This window comes from Gadus chalcogrammus, chromosome 21, assembly GCF_026213295.1.
Source record: "Gadus chalcogrammus isolate NIFS_2021 chromosome 21, NIFS_Gcha_1.0, whole genome shotgun sequence".
In the NCBI taxonomy this organism is placed as follows: domain Eukaryota; kingdom Metazoa; phylum Chordata; class Actinopteri; order Gadiformes; family Gadidae; genus Gadus; species Gadus chalcogrammus.
Window position 1 is genome coordinate 14,217,897 of NC_079432.1, and position 20,520 is coordinate 14,238,416.

The 20,520-nt window shown below is 45.0% G+C and overlaps 1 protein-coding gene across 1 annotated transcript in view; it reads left to right on the forward strand.

The window, feature by feature from the left end:
- Positions 1 to 5,996: 5,996 nt before the first annotated feature.
- Positions 5,997 to 20,520, forward strand: part of LOC130374969 (homeodomain-interacting protein kinase 2-like) — a 41,498-nt gene continuing 26,974 nt past the window's right edge. Inside the window, exons 1-5 of the mRNA XM_056581951.1 lie at positions 5,997 to 6,291; positions 6,445 to 6,543; positions 6,770 to 6,856; positions 7,005 to 7,177; positions 7,459 to 7,584. Of these exons, the coding sequence (XP_056437926.1) occupies positions 6,142 to 6,291; positions 6,445 to 6,543; positions 6,770 to 6,856; positions 7,005 to 7,177; positions 7,459 to 7,584 (635 nt within the window). The 5' untranslated portion in view covers positions 5,997 to 6,141. The remainder of the gene's footprint in view (positions 6,292 to 6,444; positions 6,544 to 6,769; positions 6,857 to 7,004; positions 7,178 to 7,458; positions 7,585 to 20,520) is intronic.

The window sequence follows — 20,520 nt, forward strand, 5'->3', positions numbered from 1 at the left end:
GGGTCTTTTTGTTTTTGTGATCGAGACATTGGGCCACAGAAAAATATGTTAAAGGTACACAAACATCCATGAATTATTTAATTAGTTATAGAGTCTTGTTGGTTGTTTTTTTATGTATGGATTTATTGAAATTAGATTAGATAGAGACAGTCATTGAGTGTTCAGTGTTTCCTGTGCCCCTAAAAGGTGGAGATCCTGGGTTGATCCCTGGGGATTCATCACCACATCTTCAACCCTGCGGCCACATCAAAACAACCTCTTTTATTCAGATATCCTCTGCTCACCATTCTCCCCAAAGGATTCCCAGTATTTCCTCCCAGAGAGCACTCCTTTAACACGTTGAGTGGGTTTGTTGAGCTTACATTGGCAACACTCTCTTGCTTCTCCGGGTTAAGTGAGCTATTCTGGACTCCTTCTATATTATTTCTTTATTACTTAATTCCTAGACTTCCAGGGAATGTCAAAACGGATCAGATAAGCCAAGAACACGTCAGTGAGGTTTGTAGCTGGGAGAGCTGTATTCTCTGCAGAGCAATGGCACAGCAGTGCCGCAGCCGCAGCAGCCTGGAGACACGTTACCACTAATCACGGTGCCGGCGGTTACGCATTTAACGCGGCTTCCAAAGTCCCCCACCGTGTGGGCCGAAAGGCCTTCCCGATCACAGCCTCTGCGAAGCCACAGGGAGAAGACAGAAGCCGCAAGGTTCATGCAATGTGTTGTAGCATAACATCTCAACGCTTGACTTGCCCACTCAGCTGTAGGTCTGCTGTCATTCATCCTGCACCAGCTAATCCCAGCCAGAATTGATTGCTAGCAAAATGTCTCCTCCGCTCTTGGCGGGAGTTTCGGATACGGTAGACCACAGCGCTGCGCTTTAATGGTGTGCCAACATGGGAGTGATTTCTCTTGCTGTGTGTAGGATGGGTAGGATGTGGGCGCATAAGTCTCTGTGCTTGTCCCAAACCCGGCAGAAAATGTCCCAGACTGTGCAGACGTTTCCTGGAATTATCCTGGGGGTGGATTCATCTCGACCACGAGTTCCAGAACTTCGTTTCATTCCTCGGCACGGCCGGAAAATTCCCCAATTGCCACTGGTATTAAGACCTCACAGGTTTGCGTTCATTTCGCAATTCAATGATCACAGGTGATAGAGAGAAAAGCTTTCCCCCAATCAGATGAAACACATTTATATCTCACTTTCGTAAGTGCTGTGACCACATAGAGCAGCTACATTTTCAACTCCTTGCCCAATCTCACTCCAAATTTACCATTGAGCCCACAAAGCAAGAACAAGCTTGCCCGAGCAGCTAGCTCAAGCTTGGCTCAAGGAAACCGTTTGCTGCAGATGGGGGAAGAGAATGGAATCAGCAACCCCCTATTACATGTAACAATTTTTTTTGGTCTTCCCACTTGGTAACGATTTCACTGAGGCTCAATGTGGTGTCCATGGATCACTTCTGTAGTCAACACAAATGTAGTCATCATCATAACTAGATGTATTCCAGAGGTGGTCATTAGTTAGATTTATGGCTGTTGTGTCATGAAGCATCTCAGATGGCTGGTGATATCGTGCCGCAGTGCTATCTCATTAGATGTACTTTGCCATTTAAGTGAACACAGAGTAACGCCTGCAGCAAGACATGCTGTCACGATATTTCAACTTTTTCTACCACAAACTCACGTGGGTTCTAATTTCAACTGGGTCGGAATGCTCTAGGAACCCATCCCAATCATAATATTGCCATGTTCATCTTATTATTTGTAATTGACGGCCATAAATGTATCTACTAAATTCTCATTTTCTGAATGTTTTCTCTCTCTCTCTCTCTTTCTGTCTTTCTTTCTCTCTCTTTCTCTCATTTTCTCTCACGCTCCTGCTCCAAGTCCCCTCTCTCTTTGTCATTAATCCTCCCATGTGATGGCAGCACAGATTGTGACTATCTGCGGTCATCAAAGGGCCATCCAAGAAGACGTAGGGTGAAACGTTTAATGTATCCAGATAACGTGCCATGGGCCTGTTTGCAATGTGTTCTTTATACCAGGAAAGAAAAATAAATCTGTTTTAATCACGACCCAGACCCAAACACAAACACACATGTCAACATGCAGACACATGCTCCAAAGCATTTATTGCAGCACACAAAAGCAGACACATGTGAAATATGTCTCCCTTGGAAAATGATACTGTTTAATGAGTCAATACACATGCATTATCATGTTACAAGACCGCACATCAATGAACACATCAACACAAATGCACATACAAACGCACACACACATCTCACTACCACCACGTCACATTACTGCAAATATCAGAGGCCACAATCCCCCAAGAGGCTACCCTGTTGCCTTTCGTGTGTCCGCCTGCTCGATGTTTGGCATGTTCTCGTGAAGTCACATCAGAGGCCTTCGTGTTCATGTTACACCTGAGGACACCTCGTAGGAGGGGAAAGCCCCTGGAAGACGGCTAGACACATCGGACATGATGAGTAACGTAACCCTGAACATTTGCATCCCTGGCAGTTTACAGGCTAACACATGCATAGGTGTCAGGGGGGGAACATAAAGCAGCACCAGCCTTGACATCCAAATGCTTGTGATATACAGCCAAGGCGGCTCTCAGGTGTAGCCTTAAAGGACGAGGGTCTGGGTGATCTAACCTTGGTTAACATCGCTCCTGGTTTGACTGAAATATCCCGTCCCAATCCTATTTTCTAGAATGACTTTGTGTTGGCGATTCTGCCCAACAGCATTTTGTGTGTATATACCGGCCACAAATGTAAATGCATCAACGCAAACAAAAACGTTGGTCTTTGTCATAAGAAAGTTTGTATGGCTTACTTATCTAGCAATTCACTTGTATGTTGTTCACAAAGGCATGATCGACGCACAGTGACCCAAAAGACAGCTTCTATAGTCCAATAGTCCTATTCTGCCAATATTTTCACATACACATAAATGCTGTGCCGCAGAGTTGGTCAAGTAAGTCCTCAGTTTGACAAATGATATTAGGAACAGATGCTTTAGTGAAGCCAGTAGAGACTGTAACGGTGCTTTGATCACCCGACCGGTCTTATCCATTAAGGGTGCACTTAACGGCCAGGAGTGTGGACTCAAGTGGTGAGCTGATGTATCAGACAAAGCTCGCCCTTCACCTTGTTGACCCCCTGTGGGGCTGACACCCTACAGCTCTCTGGGTAGAAGTGGTTCGGACCAGGCAGTCGAAATCCCCCACATTCCATCATGTCAACAGCTAGAAAGCCAGAGATTTAATGCTCACCTAATTTTGTGTGCGTGTTTGTGTGTGTTCTTGTGTGTGTGTGTGTGTGTGTGTGTGTGTGTGTGTGTGTGTGTGTGTGTGTGTGTGTGTGTGTGTGTGTGTGTGTGTGTGTGTGTGTGTGTGTGTGTGTGTGTGTGTGTGTGTGTGTGTGTGTGTGTGTGTGTGTGTGTGTGTGTGCGTGGGAGTGTGTGTGTGTGTGTGTGTGTGTGTGTGTGTGTGTGTGTGTGTGTGTGTGTGTGTGTGTGTGTGTGTGTGTGTGTGTGTGTGTGTGTGTGTGTGTGTGTGTGTGTGTGTGTGTGTGTGTGTGTTTATGGGGGCGAGAGACTGGGAGAAGTATGACTTATTTACTCTGCTGACAGGGGGTCAAGTCAAGGGGAGGACGTGAGCTCGCCCTCTGCTTTGCCCTGAGAGAAGCATGCATCTTCATGCACTTTAGACTCAACAGCTGCTCCCACACCGTCCCTTTCCCAGACCTAGACGAGCAGAGGGCCTCGTAGCTCTGTCCTTCACCTTGACAACAGCATGCTGGTATGATCAGGCTGAGCTCCATTGCCAGGTCGGTTTGCACATGATACTAATACTAGTGTAGGATTGTAGAAGAATACTGTGTTTTGGGATTGTTTTCTTTATTGTTAGAAATAATAATAAACATATTGATACACATGATTATTAAGTTGTATTTTATGTACTCATATGTAGGCATTTTTGTGTATAGATTATTCCCCTCTAAAGGGTCTGATGTCACAATGGAACTTCTAGGAAATCACTGCAAAGCTCCATTGTGACATTAGAACAGCTCTATAACGGGATTTGCAGTGATTCCATAGAACTTCCAGAAATGCACACGCTGCTGAAGAGAAAATAAGTCATTTGAGTTTCATTGTGCATCATTGAAACAAGAGTTTTCTTGTGCGTTACTTACTTATTCTTGTGATTTAAATTATTATATTTACTGTTGGTGAGGGAACATCAAGTGACATGGATGGTAAGCTAAAGTTTGGATATGTTAGGCAGCAATAAATACATGCGGATAGGCCGGGAGGTAGACAGCCGTACAGACAGATACATAGATAAGATGACTTTACCCCCTCTCCAGTTCAAGACTTTAGGATCTCTGAGGGAGACTGGCTCCACGGACCATCCTCCAGCTACCGTGTGGACTCCTTCCTAGGCGAGGGCACCTTCGGGAAGGTCGCTAAGTGCCTGAAAACAGCCACCAACGAATGGGTGGCGGTTAAAATCATCAAGGATCGACCTGTTCTGATTGCTCAGGCTGAGCAAGAGGTAAGGCAGAAAGCGTTCATATCACCATATAACATTGTCAAAGTAACGTATTCTATTGATGCAGGGAAACCACGAGAAACCCACGCCGTTTGTTTTGCATCACACATGGTGTCGTTTGACGTGACGTCTTTACGCCCGTATTCCCCAGCTCGCCATGTTGGAGCGTCTCCGGACGCTAGGCCCGGAGCGAGGCGCCATCGTGAGGTGGAATGGCTGCTTCCAGGACAGACTCCACATCTGCCTGGAGTTTGAGCTGCTCGGCATGAGCCTGCTTGAATACTTAGAGGAGTACCAAACTCTGGAGCTGGATTGGATCCGCAGTATTGTGTATCAGGTCTGTTGTGCGTAAAGCTCAAGAGTGTTACACTTTCACTCCCAGAACAGTGATGTATACTGGACAAGGAAGGTAGTTAATCTTGAAGAAATGACGTATTTTTTCAGTTTAACACATTTTCTCCATGTGAGATTGATTTAATGAAATCCAAGTGTTTTCTCATTTAAAAAATGTTGTGAAATAAATGAATGCAGGCGAAATTATTCAATGAATAATTTCTAATTTAATTCAATAGATTCAATGCATGAATATGAACTGTACTTTTCAGGTGGCCGCAGCATTGGGAATCCTCCAAATGATCGGGATCATCCACAGCGACATCAAACCCGAGAACATCATGCTGGTGGATGACTCACTGAACGTTAAGATCATCGATTTTGGTTTGGCGTGTCACGTGTCTCAGGCTAGAGTTGGCGCTCCCACGGGTACAACATGGTACAAGTAAGGGCGTATTCACACCAGGAAAGTTTTTAGTTGACTCTCTTTGGTCCGGACCAAAATACAATGTTTGTTTTTTGGTTTGGTGCGGTTCCTTTTCACATTGCAATTTTCGCAACAATCCCAGAATTTGACAACAAACCCACATGTGTGCAACAATTTTTCAATCATTGGACAAAAAAAACTGGGGCAAGGTAAAGCTTTCAATAAAAAAAAAGGGGGGGAAAGTGTGGTGACAGGAAACAATCATGGATATCCAGCGTGATATATATTGATCTGCGGACCGGTCAAACTCCTTCCCCCTCATCCTGACTCGAAATGTGTTAAATGCATCAGCATACTTTTTATGTGCTTTTGTCGGTCCATCAGGCGAAATTGAGTTGTGGGTCAACATGGAGCAAAGAGGAGACGGAATGTCTATTGGATATCGGACTCAAATATCCAATAGACGTTCCGTCTCCTCTTTGCTCCATGTTGAGCCACGACTCATTTTCACCCGACGGTCCGACAACGTGCTGCTAATCTCGGAGTTATCGCTAATCAAACAATAATTCCCATAATAAGCGCGGCTGAGCGGGAGCCTGTTATGTCCTAAGAGGCGTATGATTTTTAGAACTGGATCGGACCGAGGTGCGGTCGCTTTCACATCTCAAGCGAACCGCACCAGGGTTTCGTCTGGAAGTGAACCGAGACAATCTCTCCGACTGTTTGGTCCGCACCAAAGTTCGATGATTTGTATTCACACCAGTCCAAAAGCTCCAGCGATTTTTTTGGTTGGGTTCGAACCAAACAAGGCAGGTGTGAATGCGCCCTATGTCTCCCTTTCCAAGGGCTCCAGAGCTCCTCCTAGGCCTGCCTTACACAGGAGCCATCGACGTCTGGGCTCTGGGGTGCGTGGCCTTGGACCTGTTCACTGGATACCCCATCTACCCGGGGGACTCAGACTACCAGATGGTTGGTTTAACACTAATATGTTGCACTGGCTTCTTGCATGTATTTTTCAAACTTGGACATGAGGGCAAATATGAAGAGGGGTGTTTTTCTTTTGTGAAAGAAATATTATGTTATATACTATTTGTGGTTGAATGTGTGTTTTGTGTGTTTTAGGTTCAGTACATCATGGATACCCAGGGTCCATTTCCATACAATATGATGGTTTCTGGGATTAAAACTGAGCAGTTTTTCACGAGCAGTTACAAACTCAAGGTAGAACTGTCCCTTTCCACCTGTCTGTATGGACCTTAATCACAGAGCCGCCATCTTGGTTCTAAACACAAGCTAGGATGGGGAACTAAAGTTAAATTCCACATTTGGTTCCTCCGCAATCTAGCCAACTGTTTAAGAACCAAGATGGGCACTCGATGGAGAAGTTTTCGTAGCTTACTCTATTTAGTAAAGAGCGGTCAGCTAAAATAGAGTTTCTTCATAACAGTCCCCAGAGACGTACTACCACGAGACAGGCATCAAGACCACTGAGAACAGATGCTACTGTCTCAACTCACTAGATGATCTTGCAGAGGTCAGTCTACACTAGGAAGATCCTGGAAACTTGAATGCAACCAACAGCTTCACAATGCGGGTCTCTTTGGTGCTGGTTCATCAGGCTTCGCAATGACATCAGTCCAATGCACTCCTGTTCCTCTACTTCATCTCTTGGCCTCATGAAGGGGGCGGAGGAGGACACTCACCGCTTTGTGGACCTGGTGAAGGGGATGCTGCAGCTTGAGGCCGACTGGCGCAGCAGCCCGCAGGCCGTTCTGGACCACCCCTTCTCCACCTCCCCTGCTGTTGCTGTTGTTGGACGCCACGACGACAACGCTGGCCACCTCCTCGCTAGCCAGTAAGTGTCTGTTAGCCAACGTGCTCTTCCACCCTAGTCCTCACTACATAATGATGAATGATGTCACAGAGAAGGGTAAGGAGAAAGATTGATGGGTCGACGCATATCGTCTTCGGATGTGGGAATCGTCACAAGAATTCCGAGGCGATTTTGAAGTCGTAGTCCTTGGCTCGTGCATAAGAATGTGTTATTGAAGCTGTGATTGAAAAAAACAAAAAAAAACTTTAGTTAATACTTTTGCAGGTGGATGTCTGACTTACAACTGAGTGATCCTCTTCCAGGGACCAGTCCAGCTGCAGAAACACCAGCGTTGGCACCAAGGTGGCGCTGCTCGAGTCCCTGGTGTCCAAACAGCCTCTCAGTAGCATCAAAAGGAAAAGAGGGGGGACCGACAGTGCTGGAAACAGGTGGGTTTGGTTGATGTTGTTCAGGGATGCAAACCAGTCGCTGTTCATCGAGGAATGCTGTTTTGATGCACAGAGTTAGTCCTTTGTGCAAGTGCAACTATGCACACGTTGGTCCCTCTTGGTTCCTTATCCCTCTTCTCGCTAATAATTGGTTTGCTTCATCGCTAGCCTAACATATGTCTAAGAATAGGCTGATGAATGACAGATGTTATCGGCAGTTTAATTATGGATTTAAAGATGTGATTACCCTGTTGGCTTTTTAAATCAAACAATGTGTAGGCTTTACTTTAACCCTGAAACATTTACATAAAATTATTTTAGTTAAAAAATGGGAGCAGGTCATTATATATAGCAACACTTAATAAAAAGGAATGTATTAACTATAAGAATACATTTGTTTGCAAACTAGTAGCACTGTGACTAAAAATAGAGTTCCAAACACTGCAAGAAGTTACTGTGAACAGGGACCCATATGTTTGCATTGTTGTTGTCGTATCGTCATCCTCCATCTGCTAAACCTTATCAAATATTGTGAACAACAGTTTAACAAGCTTTTGTTTCCAGCAGGAACTCCACTCAGATCAGCCTGCTCCAGAAGAGGCAAAGGTTTGATGCTGATACAAACAGGTAGGCTATCCAAATAAATACCTATTTTTCTTCATCTACATATAAACATAAAATAAATCACTTTGGGAACACTAGGCTATCATTAAAAGTGTGTGCGTGTGTGTGTGTGTGTGTGTGTGTGTGTGTGTGTGTGTGTGTGTGTGTGTGTGTGTGTGTGTGTGTGTGTGTGTGTGTGTGTGTGTGTGTGTGTGTGTGTGTGGGTGTGGGTGTGGGTGTGTGCGTGTGCGTGTGTGCGTGCGTGTGCGCGTGTGTGTGTCGGTGTGTGTGTGTGTGTGTGTGTGTGTGTGTGTGTGTGTGTGTGTGTGTGTGTGTGTGTGTGTGTGTGTGTGTGTTTGCGTGCATGCATTTAAACGTTTGCAGATCGTCCTCTGTGACGGTAACCGAGGTTACCTTGAATATTTCTGAGCGTTCGATGGCAGTAGCAGAAATTCAGCCAGGTTTGTCAGAAGTCTCCTGGGTCCGCGTCCTTATGGTTTTCTATTTGTCCTGAGAGTCTATTCCTTCTATTCTATTATTTTTCCCTCAACATTTTCGGTCGCAGTGAAAAGCTGGATCAGGAGGCTGAGGAGGTTCCTTGTCAAGCTGCTGCAGTCCCTGTGCTGTTGCTGCCCCCCCTCTGAGGAGCTGTCCTGAAGGGACCGCCAAGCCACCGTGAATCATTTACACACCATTAAACCCAATCCATTTGTCACAGTTTGGTCATGCTACGTGCTATTTTGCAATCCAAAAGTTGCCAAATATGTACGACAATATAGCTTTGATGAATCTCATACATACAGTGTATGCACAGTTGACCTCCTTCACCACACACTTAAATACGACCCTAACCCTTAAATACGAGTACAGATGAAAAGCTGCCTTATTGTCATGTAAACTACACTAACATGCCTTTGAGTTTGTGTTGTTTGGCGTTGGACATTCTCCTACATCTACAGCACAAGAACCTTAACAGGATTACAGTAGACAGAGAAAGACTCACTCACTCAGAGTTACATCTCCCAGGGCATCTGTACAAGGCGTTCATCACCGAGGATTTGAGCAAGCATTTCAACCTTAAACCCATGCTTCATAGAGGCAAATAGACACAAAGAAGCGTAACGGACATCTTTTGTAATATTTGCTACACAGATAACCTGACCTATGATGAACCAATATAAGTCCAGTCAAAACGCACACTACACACACACAGAAACAAAAAAAACACATGCTGCCAATTAATCTGTTTTTGTGCAAAAAAAAAAAAAAAACGTTGGCGATGGGAAAATATTTGTTCTTCATGGACAATTAAGACTGTTGTATTGGCAGTGTATCTTATTTTAACTGTCATACCAGACCAAATGGATATTGCCAAATGGTTTTTCCAAATTCTGGACAGCACTTCCAGTTCCATGACAATATCCCTTCAAAATGTCACCCCTCCTCATGAAAAATACATAGCGTTGCGAAGTCCCTCAAAGGGGTCACAGCATTTGTCGAACGTTTCTCTGATTGTCTTTTGATCCATGTGCTCCTCGACAGCCCATCCGTTCATTACCATTGCATGAAGTGTCCTCCTGTTTTCACCCATGAGGTAGTTCAACACTTTCACCTTCAACGGTTCTGGATTATTATAGGATTACGATTCATAAATATTAATATATTTTTTACTCATTGCTTTATTATTACTCATAACACTGATAACAAGATAGACATTAGTATCAGCAGACTATCATAATCTTCTTGGTCTTTTTCTGGAGCCAGTAGCTCAACAATTGTCCCATTGAAAAATTATAACAAAAGTTCCCACACACATTTTCAACGTTTGCGCATTCCCTTCACACCATGTTTTGCGACAGGCTTTTGATGTCATTGAACATCTTGCGTAACAAACCGACCCTACCCCCAAAGCTTTCCTTTGATTTCAACTTGAATATAATCCAGTCGTTGATTGAATTGAATACCCCTCCAAATCTGAGATTAAACAAACGTAGTGCTCCCAGTGGTGCCATCGCTTTCCTTTGAAATCCCTCCTTTCACGCCTCTCTGCGTCGGTAAAGCACCTAATGGAACGGCCAAGTGTTTAAGAAGCAGGGAGACGACAATGGAGGAGAGCAGAAGAAGAACTAAAGATAAAGAGTGCCAGAGAGAGAGAGAGAGAGAGAGAGAGAGAGAGAGAGAGAGAGAGAGAGAGAGAGAGAGAGAGAGAGAGAGAGAGAGAGAGGGAGGGAATGAGAGAGAGAAAAAGAGAAAGAGAGAGAGAGGGAGAGAATGAGAGAATGAGAGAGAGAAATAGAGAGAGTTGTCAAAAGGTCAAGGTCTAGGAAAAGAAAAGAAACGAAAAAGGCAACAGGGATTGGGGATTATGGGTGACTACTGGGTTACCTCTGTGTGGAGCTGCCAGCCACTGTAATCATGGACGGCCTGAGTGATGCCATGATTAGCCCGGGAGGAGGAAGAGGATGCTGAGAGGAATCCATGGGAAACTCGGGGCCACAAGGAAAATATCCCACAGTGCGACATGGCCACTGCTGCCATTCATTGGAGGTCCATTGCTTAGTCTTTTTCGTCTATCAGAGAGGTGAGAGAAGGCTTCCTCTCCTGTCTGCACTTGCTACCAAAACACTTTTCGGGCTGATGTTTCAAAAGAAGTCATATTAGACACTGATGTTAATAGTTGACAATGTGAGAACCAAAAGGATTAACAGCCAGATGAAGAGAGAGAGACACACGTGTGTGTGTGTGTGTGTGTGTGTGTGTGTGTGTGTGTGTGTGTGTGTGTGTGTGTGTGTGTGTGTGTGTGTGTGTGTGTGTGTGTGTGTGTGTGTGTGTGTGTGTGTGTGTGTGTGTGTGTGTGTGTGTGTGTGTGTGTGTGTGTGTGTGTGTGTGTGTGTGTGTGTGTGTGTGTGTATACCAGAGGGGATTGCTTGGACTCATATAATCCATTGAGGGAGATGAGGGGGGGAACATGAAGCTACTTTAGCTGAACTCAAAGGAATGGCTTCATGCAGCAGGTAGATTCATTGAATGACGATACAGGTGTATAGCTGCTTCTTACCCCTCCACAACCCCACCTGGACAACCGCATCGTCATTTCAATCTTCTTCAACCCAGGTTTAAAAATGGGAATTTGAAACGGGAGGACGGTCATTGAATTTAGAAGGCCAGTATGTAATCGATGACTGACCTCCAGTAATCGTATGGAATGTAACCATCCATCCAGTTCTCCATCCATGTTCTTTATCTTCTCAAATACACACTGATATGGGTGAGCAATGCTGCTCATTGTATTTGATACTTTGATCCAGTCTAAACTCCTTCTGATTGTCTGCAATCTGATTAAGTTTAACATTTTGTTTTAATCTGTTTAGCACGATTCGGTTGAATTTAATCTGTTCTTCAAACATGTTGGAATATAAGGTGAACTTGATGTGAGGGGTGGGTCAAGGAGAGGAAATAATTACAGGTAAAAATTGGAAGGAGGAAACTGAGTGTGTGCGTGCGTGCCTTCGTCACTGGTTTGAAATAACGAAGGGCACCTTTTTCTACGCTGTCAATTAATAGACGCACATCAAGTCATCTCGCCGTTTCTTCCCTCTCCCACATGCTGTAGATGCCCTCCGGTTGGCAAGGCATTTCAATATACGATAACCCAAACCTGATGCCCGGGATTTCCTGACAGCCGGCAGTGCTTGGCCCTAATCCTAAAATCTGGATGTCTGGATGGCAACAGGACGGCAACGGGCCCCAGCCATCCAGATTCCTGCTGCGACAGGAAGGGTGGTCGGGATTCACAGAGAGAGCCCAGCAGACAGGGACAGAGAGAGAGAGAGAGAGAGAGAAAGAGAGAGAGAGAGAGAGAGAGAGAGAGAGAGAGAGAGAGAGAGAGAGAGAGAGAAAGAGACAGAGAGAGAGAGAGAGAGAGAGAGAGAGAGAGAGAGAGAGAGAGAGAATTTGAGTGCTTCTCTGTTTTCTGTTGTGGTCGCTCAGTGGTTTCCCTCCCCGTGAGACGGGATGAAACCACCTCAGCAGACACAGCATACAAAAAAACACACACGCTGTCCATCATCGTTGCAAAGCGTACAGACAAACGGGTTGATACTCTTGTTGTTGTTTTTTCATTATGCCTGGCAGGGTTCCAGCCCTTTGTATCGAGGTGACTGGGTAACCACGCCGGCTGGGAGACAACTGTGTGGACTGAACCGGGGCTCGAGTGGCAGTAGGCCTACTGGGAAGGCTCTGAGCGTACCTGTCCATACCAGTCCATACCGGTCTGGGTTACCAAACCAACGTAACCTTGAGCTCACCTGACCATCCCCTAACTGAAGGACACCTGCTGCTGTAGGGATCCATCTTTAGACCTTTATACCTCAGTATTCACACAGGTGTACTGCATAACCCCACCCCCCCCCCCCCCTCCCAAACATACACTCAGACACTTACACATGCACCGATATGCACACAGATACACACACAGGTACATGCTGCACACTTCCAGTTCCTCTCCATTTTCTGTGACTTCAAGCCCCTTCTCTACTATCTGCTCGAGGTTGATGTTTCACTATCCAGCGTGAGCATCAGTGGGTTAGACAGTGCAGACGTCTATCGCTCCCTCAAAGCAATCTATTTACGTGTGTATCCCCTCGGGCTAATCTTTGTATCTAAGTATCTAATCTTCGACATGAGCGACGTGTGCGGTTTCTCCACTTTTGTTTAGTGTAGATTGGCCTTCTCCATTGATCCTCCTGCTGATCTGGAAGAGCCAGGGGACGTGACGTAGGAGGGGAGTCGTTACGGCGCCCCATGGGTGGTTCGAGTTTTGGGGTCTCCCCCCATCTCCCCCCCGGAGCTGTGGAGTCGCATCCGCTGGTATAACATCCACACTTCAATAGCCTCAAGGGCTGTTTTCTTGATTTTTGCGTTGATTCAGAATGTTTAAATCTAGAAAGTACTGACAAAGGCGGGTTTTGTGCAATGAACAGCAATCATAAAGGCCCACTGAGAAGGACAGCGGCAGGAGTGTTAGTGTGTGTGTGTGTGTGTGTGTGTGTGTGTGTGTGTGTGTGTGTGTGTGTGTGTGTGTGTGTGTGTGTGTGTGTGTGTGTGTGTGTGTGTGTGTGTGTGTGTGTGTGTGTGTGTGTGTGCGTGTGTGTGTGTGTGTGTGTGTTTGTCTGTGTGCATGTGTTCATGTGTGTGCATGTGTTGTGTGCATGTGTGTGCGTACACAGCCAAAAATAATTATAATTTGCATGTAATAATTAGAATGGATGATGTGACTTAGATGTCCAAATTAAATCTCATGCAAAAGTATGTTTATTATTACATCGACAAAACCAGGGTTTTTACCAAGATGTGTGAGAAAGACCAAATATGCTCCTTCAGGAACGATTATCTTGACTCACAGGAAGGGTATTTCCCCTCCCCTGTTGGGCTGTCTGTCAGTCTGTCTGTCAGTCTGTCTGTCTGTCTGGCTGGCTGGCTGGCTGGCGGGCAGCAGATGGTACAGTCCTGTACCCTGGTATGATTCCCAGTAATTCCCCTTGCTGATATTGAAAAGTGTATTTGTCATTCCTTTTCACTTTATCAGCATTGTAAGCTACGTGCTTGAGATATCCCAAGACGATCAGCCGTGATATGGAGCCATATCAAAGCCAGACCGGTGGTGTCGTTCCACTGAAAACAGAAGCAGTAGCAGGAAATGATGTGATTTCAGCCACATGCCGTCAGTGTTACAGGCAGAGGAGGAGCGCTCTATCTAAAACCACTGGACTGCTCCCTTTCAAAGAACAGAACGAGTTCAAACGGGTTCATACCGGGTCCGACCCATATTGGTTAGGAAATGAAAGACCTCTCCTCGATTCTTGTCTGCTCTTAAAGTTCGTATGCTTTTATACATTTGGTCTGCTCTCCTGAATCCAAAGTTTTTGGTGAGAAATGTTTTGCGCATAAAGGTTGAGTATTGAATGAGCCTAATATGGAAAAGGACATCATGTTCTTGAAAAAATTATGCACACGGGATGATGCACAGTAAGGACACGACGCATGTGTATGTTGTTTAAACCAGGGAACACCCTAGAAGATTTATAGCAAGTCAAAAATCATATTTGAATGTCTTGGATGAGAGATGAGACAAAATACTTTTTTATTCCTTGTTAATAATGCTTTGCGCAGAGGGCTAAGGTTGTGCACCACACATTACAATAATGTCACCTTATATACATGGGAAGATACACCGTAAAGACATGACACGTGTGTATGTCGTTTAAACCAGAGAATACACTAGAAGATTTATAGCCCGATTTTTACCAGATTTGCCGCTGTCCAAAGCAAAATCAGCATCGTCTGCACAACTCAGAACGAGGCAGGTGTGTTTTCCCTCTGTCTCGTTAGCCAAATACCTAATAAGTTCATTCGTCGCCGGCTGCTTGTCTCCCAAAGTAAAGCTCAGCTTCCTGAGATATTTAATCTCTGCGTTTGTGGTTGACCCATCACTTCCAAGACCAACATGGAGGAGGAGGAGACCAGACTGGGAGCTTCAGGTCCGGGCTGGAGGTCAAGGGGGAGACGAGAGAGTCATGCTTGGTGAGCTGGCAGACAGGCCATGACCCCGGTGGGCCGGGGTCATGGCCTGTCTGCCAGCTCACCAAGCAGGGACACAATTTGAACCAAAGACTGATCACCTCCAGGCATACTGCCGACATGGTCCACCACCACCGCACTCAAAGGATTGTTTGTCCTCACCTGCGTAACAGTTTACTGTGACATTTTTCTCAATCGGCTGATGTCCTGCCCTCGACTCAACCCAGTCTGGAGCTATCACAAGAGCTTAAAAGCAAACATTTGTATCAACTGAAAAAGGTAGTAAAGAGGAAGGATGGATGGATAAAAAGCTTCATGGACTGCAGGTGACTTGGTTCTCCAGATATAATTCTGCCTAGTCAGCTATCTGTCCTCAGCTGTTATTATTCACACAGACACACAGACACAGACCCAGACACAGACCCAGACACAGACCCAGACGTCCACACACACACACACACACACACACACACACACACACACACACACACACACACACGTGTGTGTGTGTGTCTCTGTCTGTGTCTGTGTCTGTGTCTGTGTGTGTGTGTGTGTGTGTGTGTGTGTGTGTGTGTGTGTGTGCGAGTGCTTGTCCTCACGCCCTCGCTCAGTGTCTCCTGGTCTCTCTCTCTCTCTCTCTCTCTCTCTCTCTCTCTCTCTCTCTCTCTCTCTCTCTCCCTCTCCCTCTCTCTCTCTCTCTCTCTCTCTCTCTCTCTCTCTCTCTCTCTCTCTCTCTCTCTCTCTCTCTCTCTCTCTCTCTCTCTCCCTCTCTCTCTCTCCTGGTCTCTCTCACACTTTCATGGTCTCCCTGTCATGTTCTCTCTCTTTCTTGTTGCACATTTCCACCGGAGGGTGTGGTTCGGTTCGGTTTGCAAAAAGTGAGCATGACCCGTACTGACCCGTACTCGTTTCGCACTCGCCAGTACTCCTCCGTTGGGGTACTGAGACGCCTGAAAGGTTGCCGGCAAGTTCGAGCTACACACGCCCTCTGTTGATTGATCGACAAAATCGTCACTTCCGGGCGACATGGGGATAAAAACAAACACACAGTACCCGCAAGGTATTATTCTGGACAATGGACATGTCGCGCAAAACTTTAGTTGGGGCGAACAAGGAGGTGTAGACGTTCCGAAACTGTTGCTGGATGACTTCCATGGTAGCTCTTGGTTTAATGTGTCAAGTTCCTCTTTTTCATTGTTTTTATTGAGCAGGCTACGCTGTGTCGCGCTGCTATGATGTAACGATGTTTAGGTAGCTGCCGCGGTGATCGACATCCGGCCTACCATAAGGGTACTGTCGGAGGTGGAAACGCTGGGCTATATTACCCCCTCCCTACCGGACTGAGGCGAACCGGACAGAACCGCACCCTCCGGTGGAAAAGCGCCTTAGGTCTCCCTCTCTCTCCTGGTCTTTCTCTGTTTCTCCTGGCCGGTCTCTCTCTCTCTCCTGATCTCTCTCTGTGTCTCTGGTCACTATGTCTCTCCTGGTCACTCTCTCTCCTGGTCTCTCTTTCTCCCCTGGTCTTTCTCTGTTTCTCCTGGCCGGTCTCTCTTTCTCTCCTGATCTCTCTCTGACTCTGGTCACTATGTCTCTCCTGGTCACTCTCTCTCTCCTGGTCTCTCTGCTTCTCCTGGTGGCTCTCTGTGTCTGCTGGTCTCTCTCTTTCTGCTGGTCTCTATGTGTTTCCCGGCTTCTTTGTCTCTCCTGGTCTCTTTGTATCTTGGTCTCTCTCACAGTCTGTCTCTCTTGGTCTCTGTGTTTCTCCTGGTCTCTCTTTCTCTCCCGGTGTGTCTCTCTCATCCTGTGTGTCTCTCTCTTTCGGTAAGCGTTCTGTTCCTTCGAGGAAGGGCGAGGCTTGTGTTCTTGTTGGATACTACGGCCATCGGACGAAGGAATTCATACCAAAGCCACCATGGTTCCTTCCTGTTATTGTAGAGTCATCACTCATGAATGTTTTCCTGTCTACAACTTAAGCTAACCTTCTGAATCTTAAGTTTGCAGATGGGAAGACATTCGCCACAGATCCCAGAATCTTGCCTTTGTATTTTTTCAATAAATCCATGACTGATGATGACCAGTGGATTAAGGAAACCAAAAAGAGCTGCATCACAACAGAGGTAATTTGCGATATCTAAATAACCATTTCACAGCACTCCCCATGAAGAGTCGAATACAAAAGCAAACATAAAACCTGTGTCCATCGCTTAACATAATAACTGCTCTTCATTGTTATATAAAATCACAAGTAGGACAAATAAACAAATCTGTGCCATACAGGGGTTACAAATAAAGTTGGTAATGGCTTTTTTCTGCAAAAGATGTGTTGTAGAATAGTCATTGTAATCTGCTGCCACCGGGGGCAGTGTTTGGAGGTAATGGTCTAATATAAAATACTTTTTTTCCATTTCGACTTCCCAAATTGTTGTCATACCTCCCCAGACACACAGTTATGTCATGACAATATACTATACGTTTTAAATATAGAATATAGACTATGAGGTTGTCTTGAAATAGTCACATAATACAGCATGCATTATGATAGCAGAAAGGCATCCACTCCATAGAAAGTCTGCCGGATCTGAGATAGGTGTAACCTTGCAAACGACCACATGCAACTTGTTATAAAGAGGCGGGGGTGCCATCTTTAAAATATAAAGAGAAACGTAAAAATACCCATTCAACTCGGCCTGCAATCTCTTAGTCTGCTATTTCCCCAACATCTGCAGACACGCTGCAAATCACAACCAAGCTGTGCTGCAAATTACCCATGAATCCTGATGCTGGACAATTGGCATGTGCCATCATTTATAAGGTAAACAGCGGATGGGCTGAGGTTCCTCCAGTAGAACGATAAGGCCTATTTGTTCAGAATGCAGTATTTGAGTGAATCATGACATGGAGTTTTCAGAGATCAGGTGTGTCCACTCCGCAACTCCTCCACTAATCATGCATACAGTGTGTTTCCCATGCAAATTATTTCATTGTTTCAAACCTCTATTAATTAGTGTGGTTTGAATAAAGGTTATCACTTTTCGGGGTCTGAGCAGTGTCGGAACGTACACTTTGCTCAAGCATATAATCTTGATTGGAGACGTTTATTTTCAAGATGGCTTGCTAGATCCGGATCTGAGAAGGCTGTTACATAACCGATCACAGAGTGTGTAAATATTACATAACGTGCTTGTGTTTTGGCGGGTAAAGAACCAGATGCAAGTACTTTCATTTAGCTTGGGAACGCACACTGGATATATTCAGCCAGTACACAACCTGTGTGTGTGTGTGTGTGTGTGTGTGTGTGTGTGTGTGTGTGTGTGTGTGTGTGTGTGTGTGCGTGTGCGTGTGCGTGTGCGTGCGTGCGTGCGTGCGTGCGTGCGTGCGTGCGTGCGTGTGTGTGTGATTGTGTGTGTGGTTGGAATACGCAGCCCACCAAAGAGATACGTCTACTACACTGAGGTTCTCTTGTATGTTTGTGTTAATCGCTGTGCACCCACTAGCGCTGTGTGTGGGAAAATATGTCAAATTCTGTCTGCATCGCTATAAAACAAGTGTCACACACAAAAACGAGAGCTTCAGAGTCAGAGAGTGTTTGAATTTTGTCCAGAAATAAATGAATAACAGCATTGAAAGAACAAATACAATTATGTATGCAGAAATAATAAAGAAATATGCTTATACATTATTCAAATACATTGTCAACTTGTATTTATTACAGTGATGTACCCTTTGTAAGACATATATGTATGTCCTTACAATGAGAAACAAAACAACCATGCTATGGAGGATCAGGGATCAGTGAAGGATACACATAGAGTTGAGCATTTATCTTCCAGAGTACATAATGGCCAAACGGTTGCCTCTATTTCAGCCTTTTAAATGAATGGGTGGAATTCCACAGTACAGCGATTCCTCTGTCTGGGCATGAGAAAGGCGAACAGGGAAGGATAACAGCAGTCATCTGAGAATAATGGCTAACACATGGCTAAGTGGACAACTGTACACAAGTCGACTACCAGCACAAAGCTTAGGATTTACAAATAATTGTCCATCAGCCCCCTGTGCTCATGTTCTTTTCTACGATCTATCCACTATGTGTAGATCCCTAGGAATGATTGACTTTCCTCGGAATTGTAATGCATTATTTGTGATATGACGCATGACGGCATTGTGCTACGTCTTTAGCCGCACAAAAGTTATACAAAATGTTCTTCGTCTTTTGTTTATTGCTTTTCATTAAATGCCCACCACCATGACTTTCTTTTGTCCAAATGTTGATTTTCTGCATGTCTCCACGGACTAAAAGAGACACCACTTGAATTGAACTCGATTGCTAAGTGAAAAAGAGTCACATGCTTTAAGGTATCAGTACCACTATCACTCCCTCACTAGCTTTCAGTTGCTTCTTTACCAGGAAAACCTCTCAACATCGTCAAAAAGCTCCCACATCAACGTCTTTTGTGTCCCTACCTTCAGTTTCACCGCTCAAACACGTCTGTCACCTGAACAGGTGCTACGAGTCCTCATTTCCAGACCTCCTACTGCTGCTGTGTCTGATTTGATTGATGTGAACGATGTTTGGTGGTAGCAGGGAGCTTATGAGCACAAGGTTTGAGAAATGTTATGCAGTATAGTGTTAAACGTAGGGAGTCTTCTTGGAGAGGATTAAGTGCAGATATACAAATACTAGCCTGATGGAGATGAGGCTAGGTGGAGTGTAATCATCTACTTGGATCTGCCGCCCATGCAAACTATCTTTCTTAAACTGTATGCAGACATTACACATTCAAGATTCAACACCTTACCAAAAGTTCACCAAAAGATAACGATTAAAACCAGACATAGTTGATGCAATGGACACATTTAAAGAACGATTAAAAATACGGGTTTTCTCTAGCGTTTTGTCATAATATTTCTACAAAAGCGTGCATTATTTGTTTTGGATGAGTAACAACTTTCAAAAATACTTAAATCGGCAAAATTAACGCCATGGCACAACGGCAAAATTTGCAACAATGATACCTGTGGAAAATGGTGTAACTGGCATGAACATTAACAGCTCAAAAATAAGATAACCTTATTAGGTCTAGATATCCTACTTAAAAAATATATTTTATAGAAATGCCAGCAAGTCGCCTTCTTTAGCCGAAACCCGGCAGCAGCAGGGAGCAGCCAAAGCAGGACATGATACCAGGAGTTAGCTGACAACCTGTCTCCTTAGGGGAGGTGTAAACTGTGTCAAAGAAGGCCTGTTCACATGGGTACTAATGTTCCCGCTCCCCTAAAAACAAGCGCACACACATTCCCCTGTCACACATTTGTCAATGGAGGATATGTTTTTGACACTATCTACAATAGCTATTTATATACAGGTTATCAACAGACTTGAATACATTACTCTCCAATGTTTACATGCGTGTGACTGTGTTTCTGTGTGCTGATGTGCCCAGACGTTCTTTTGGTGATCTGTGCGTAAACATAGCAGGGTTTTTCCTCACTTCATGTATGGTTATTTGTGTCAGGGGGTCTAGACACAGGCAGAGGCCAACAGACAGAGCCCCTAACATATAAATGAAATGTTGGGGAAAAAAAAGGAAAATGGCAGTTATTCTGACAGACAAATTCTGAGGTCAGTGCTCGCAAAATTCCCCAGAGCTCCTGTAAAAATAAATCTAAAAATAGCTCACTTGTTGGGTCCCTCTTCCGCTACGTCTGCACTATCTCACTTCTGGAACCAACTGGCCAACGAGCCAAGGAGCC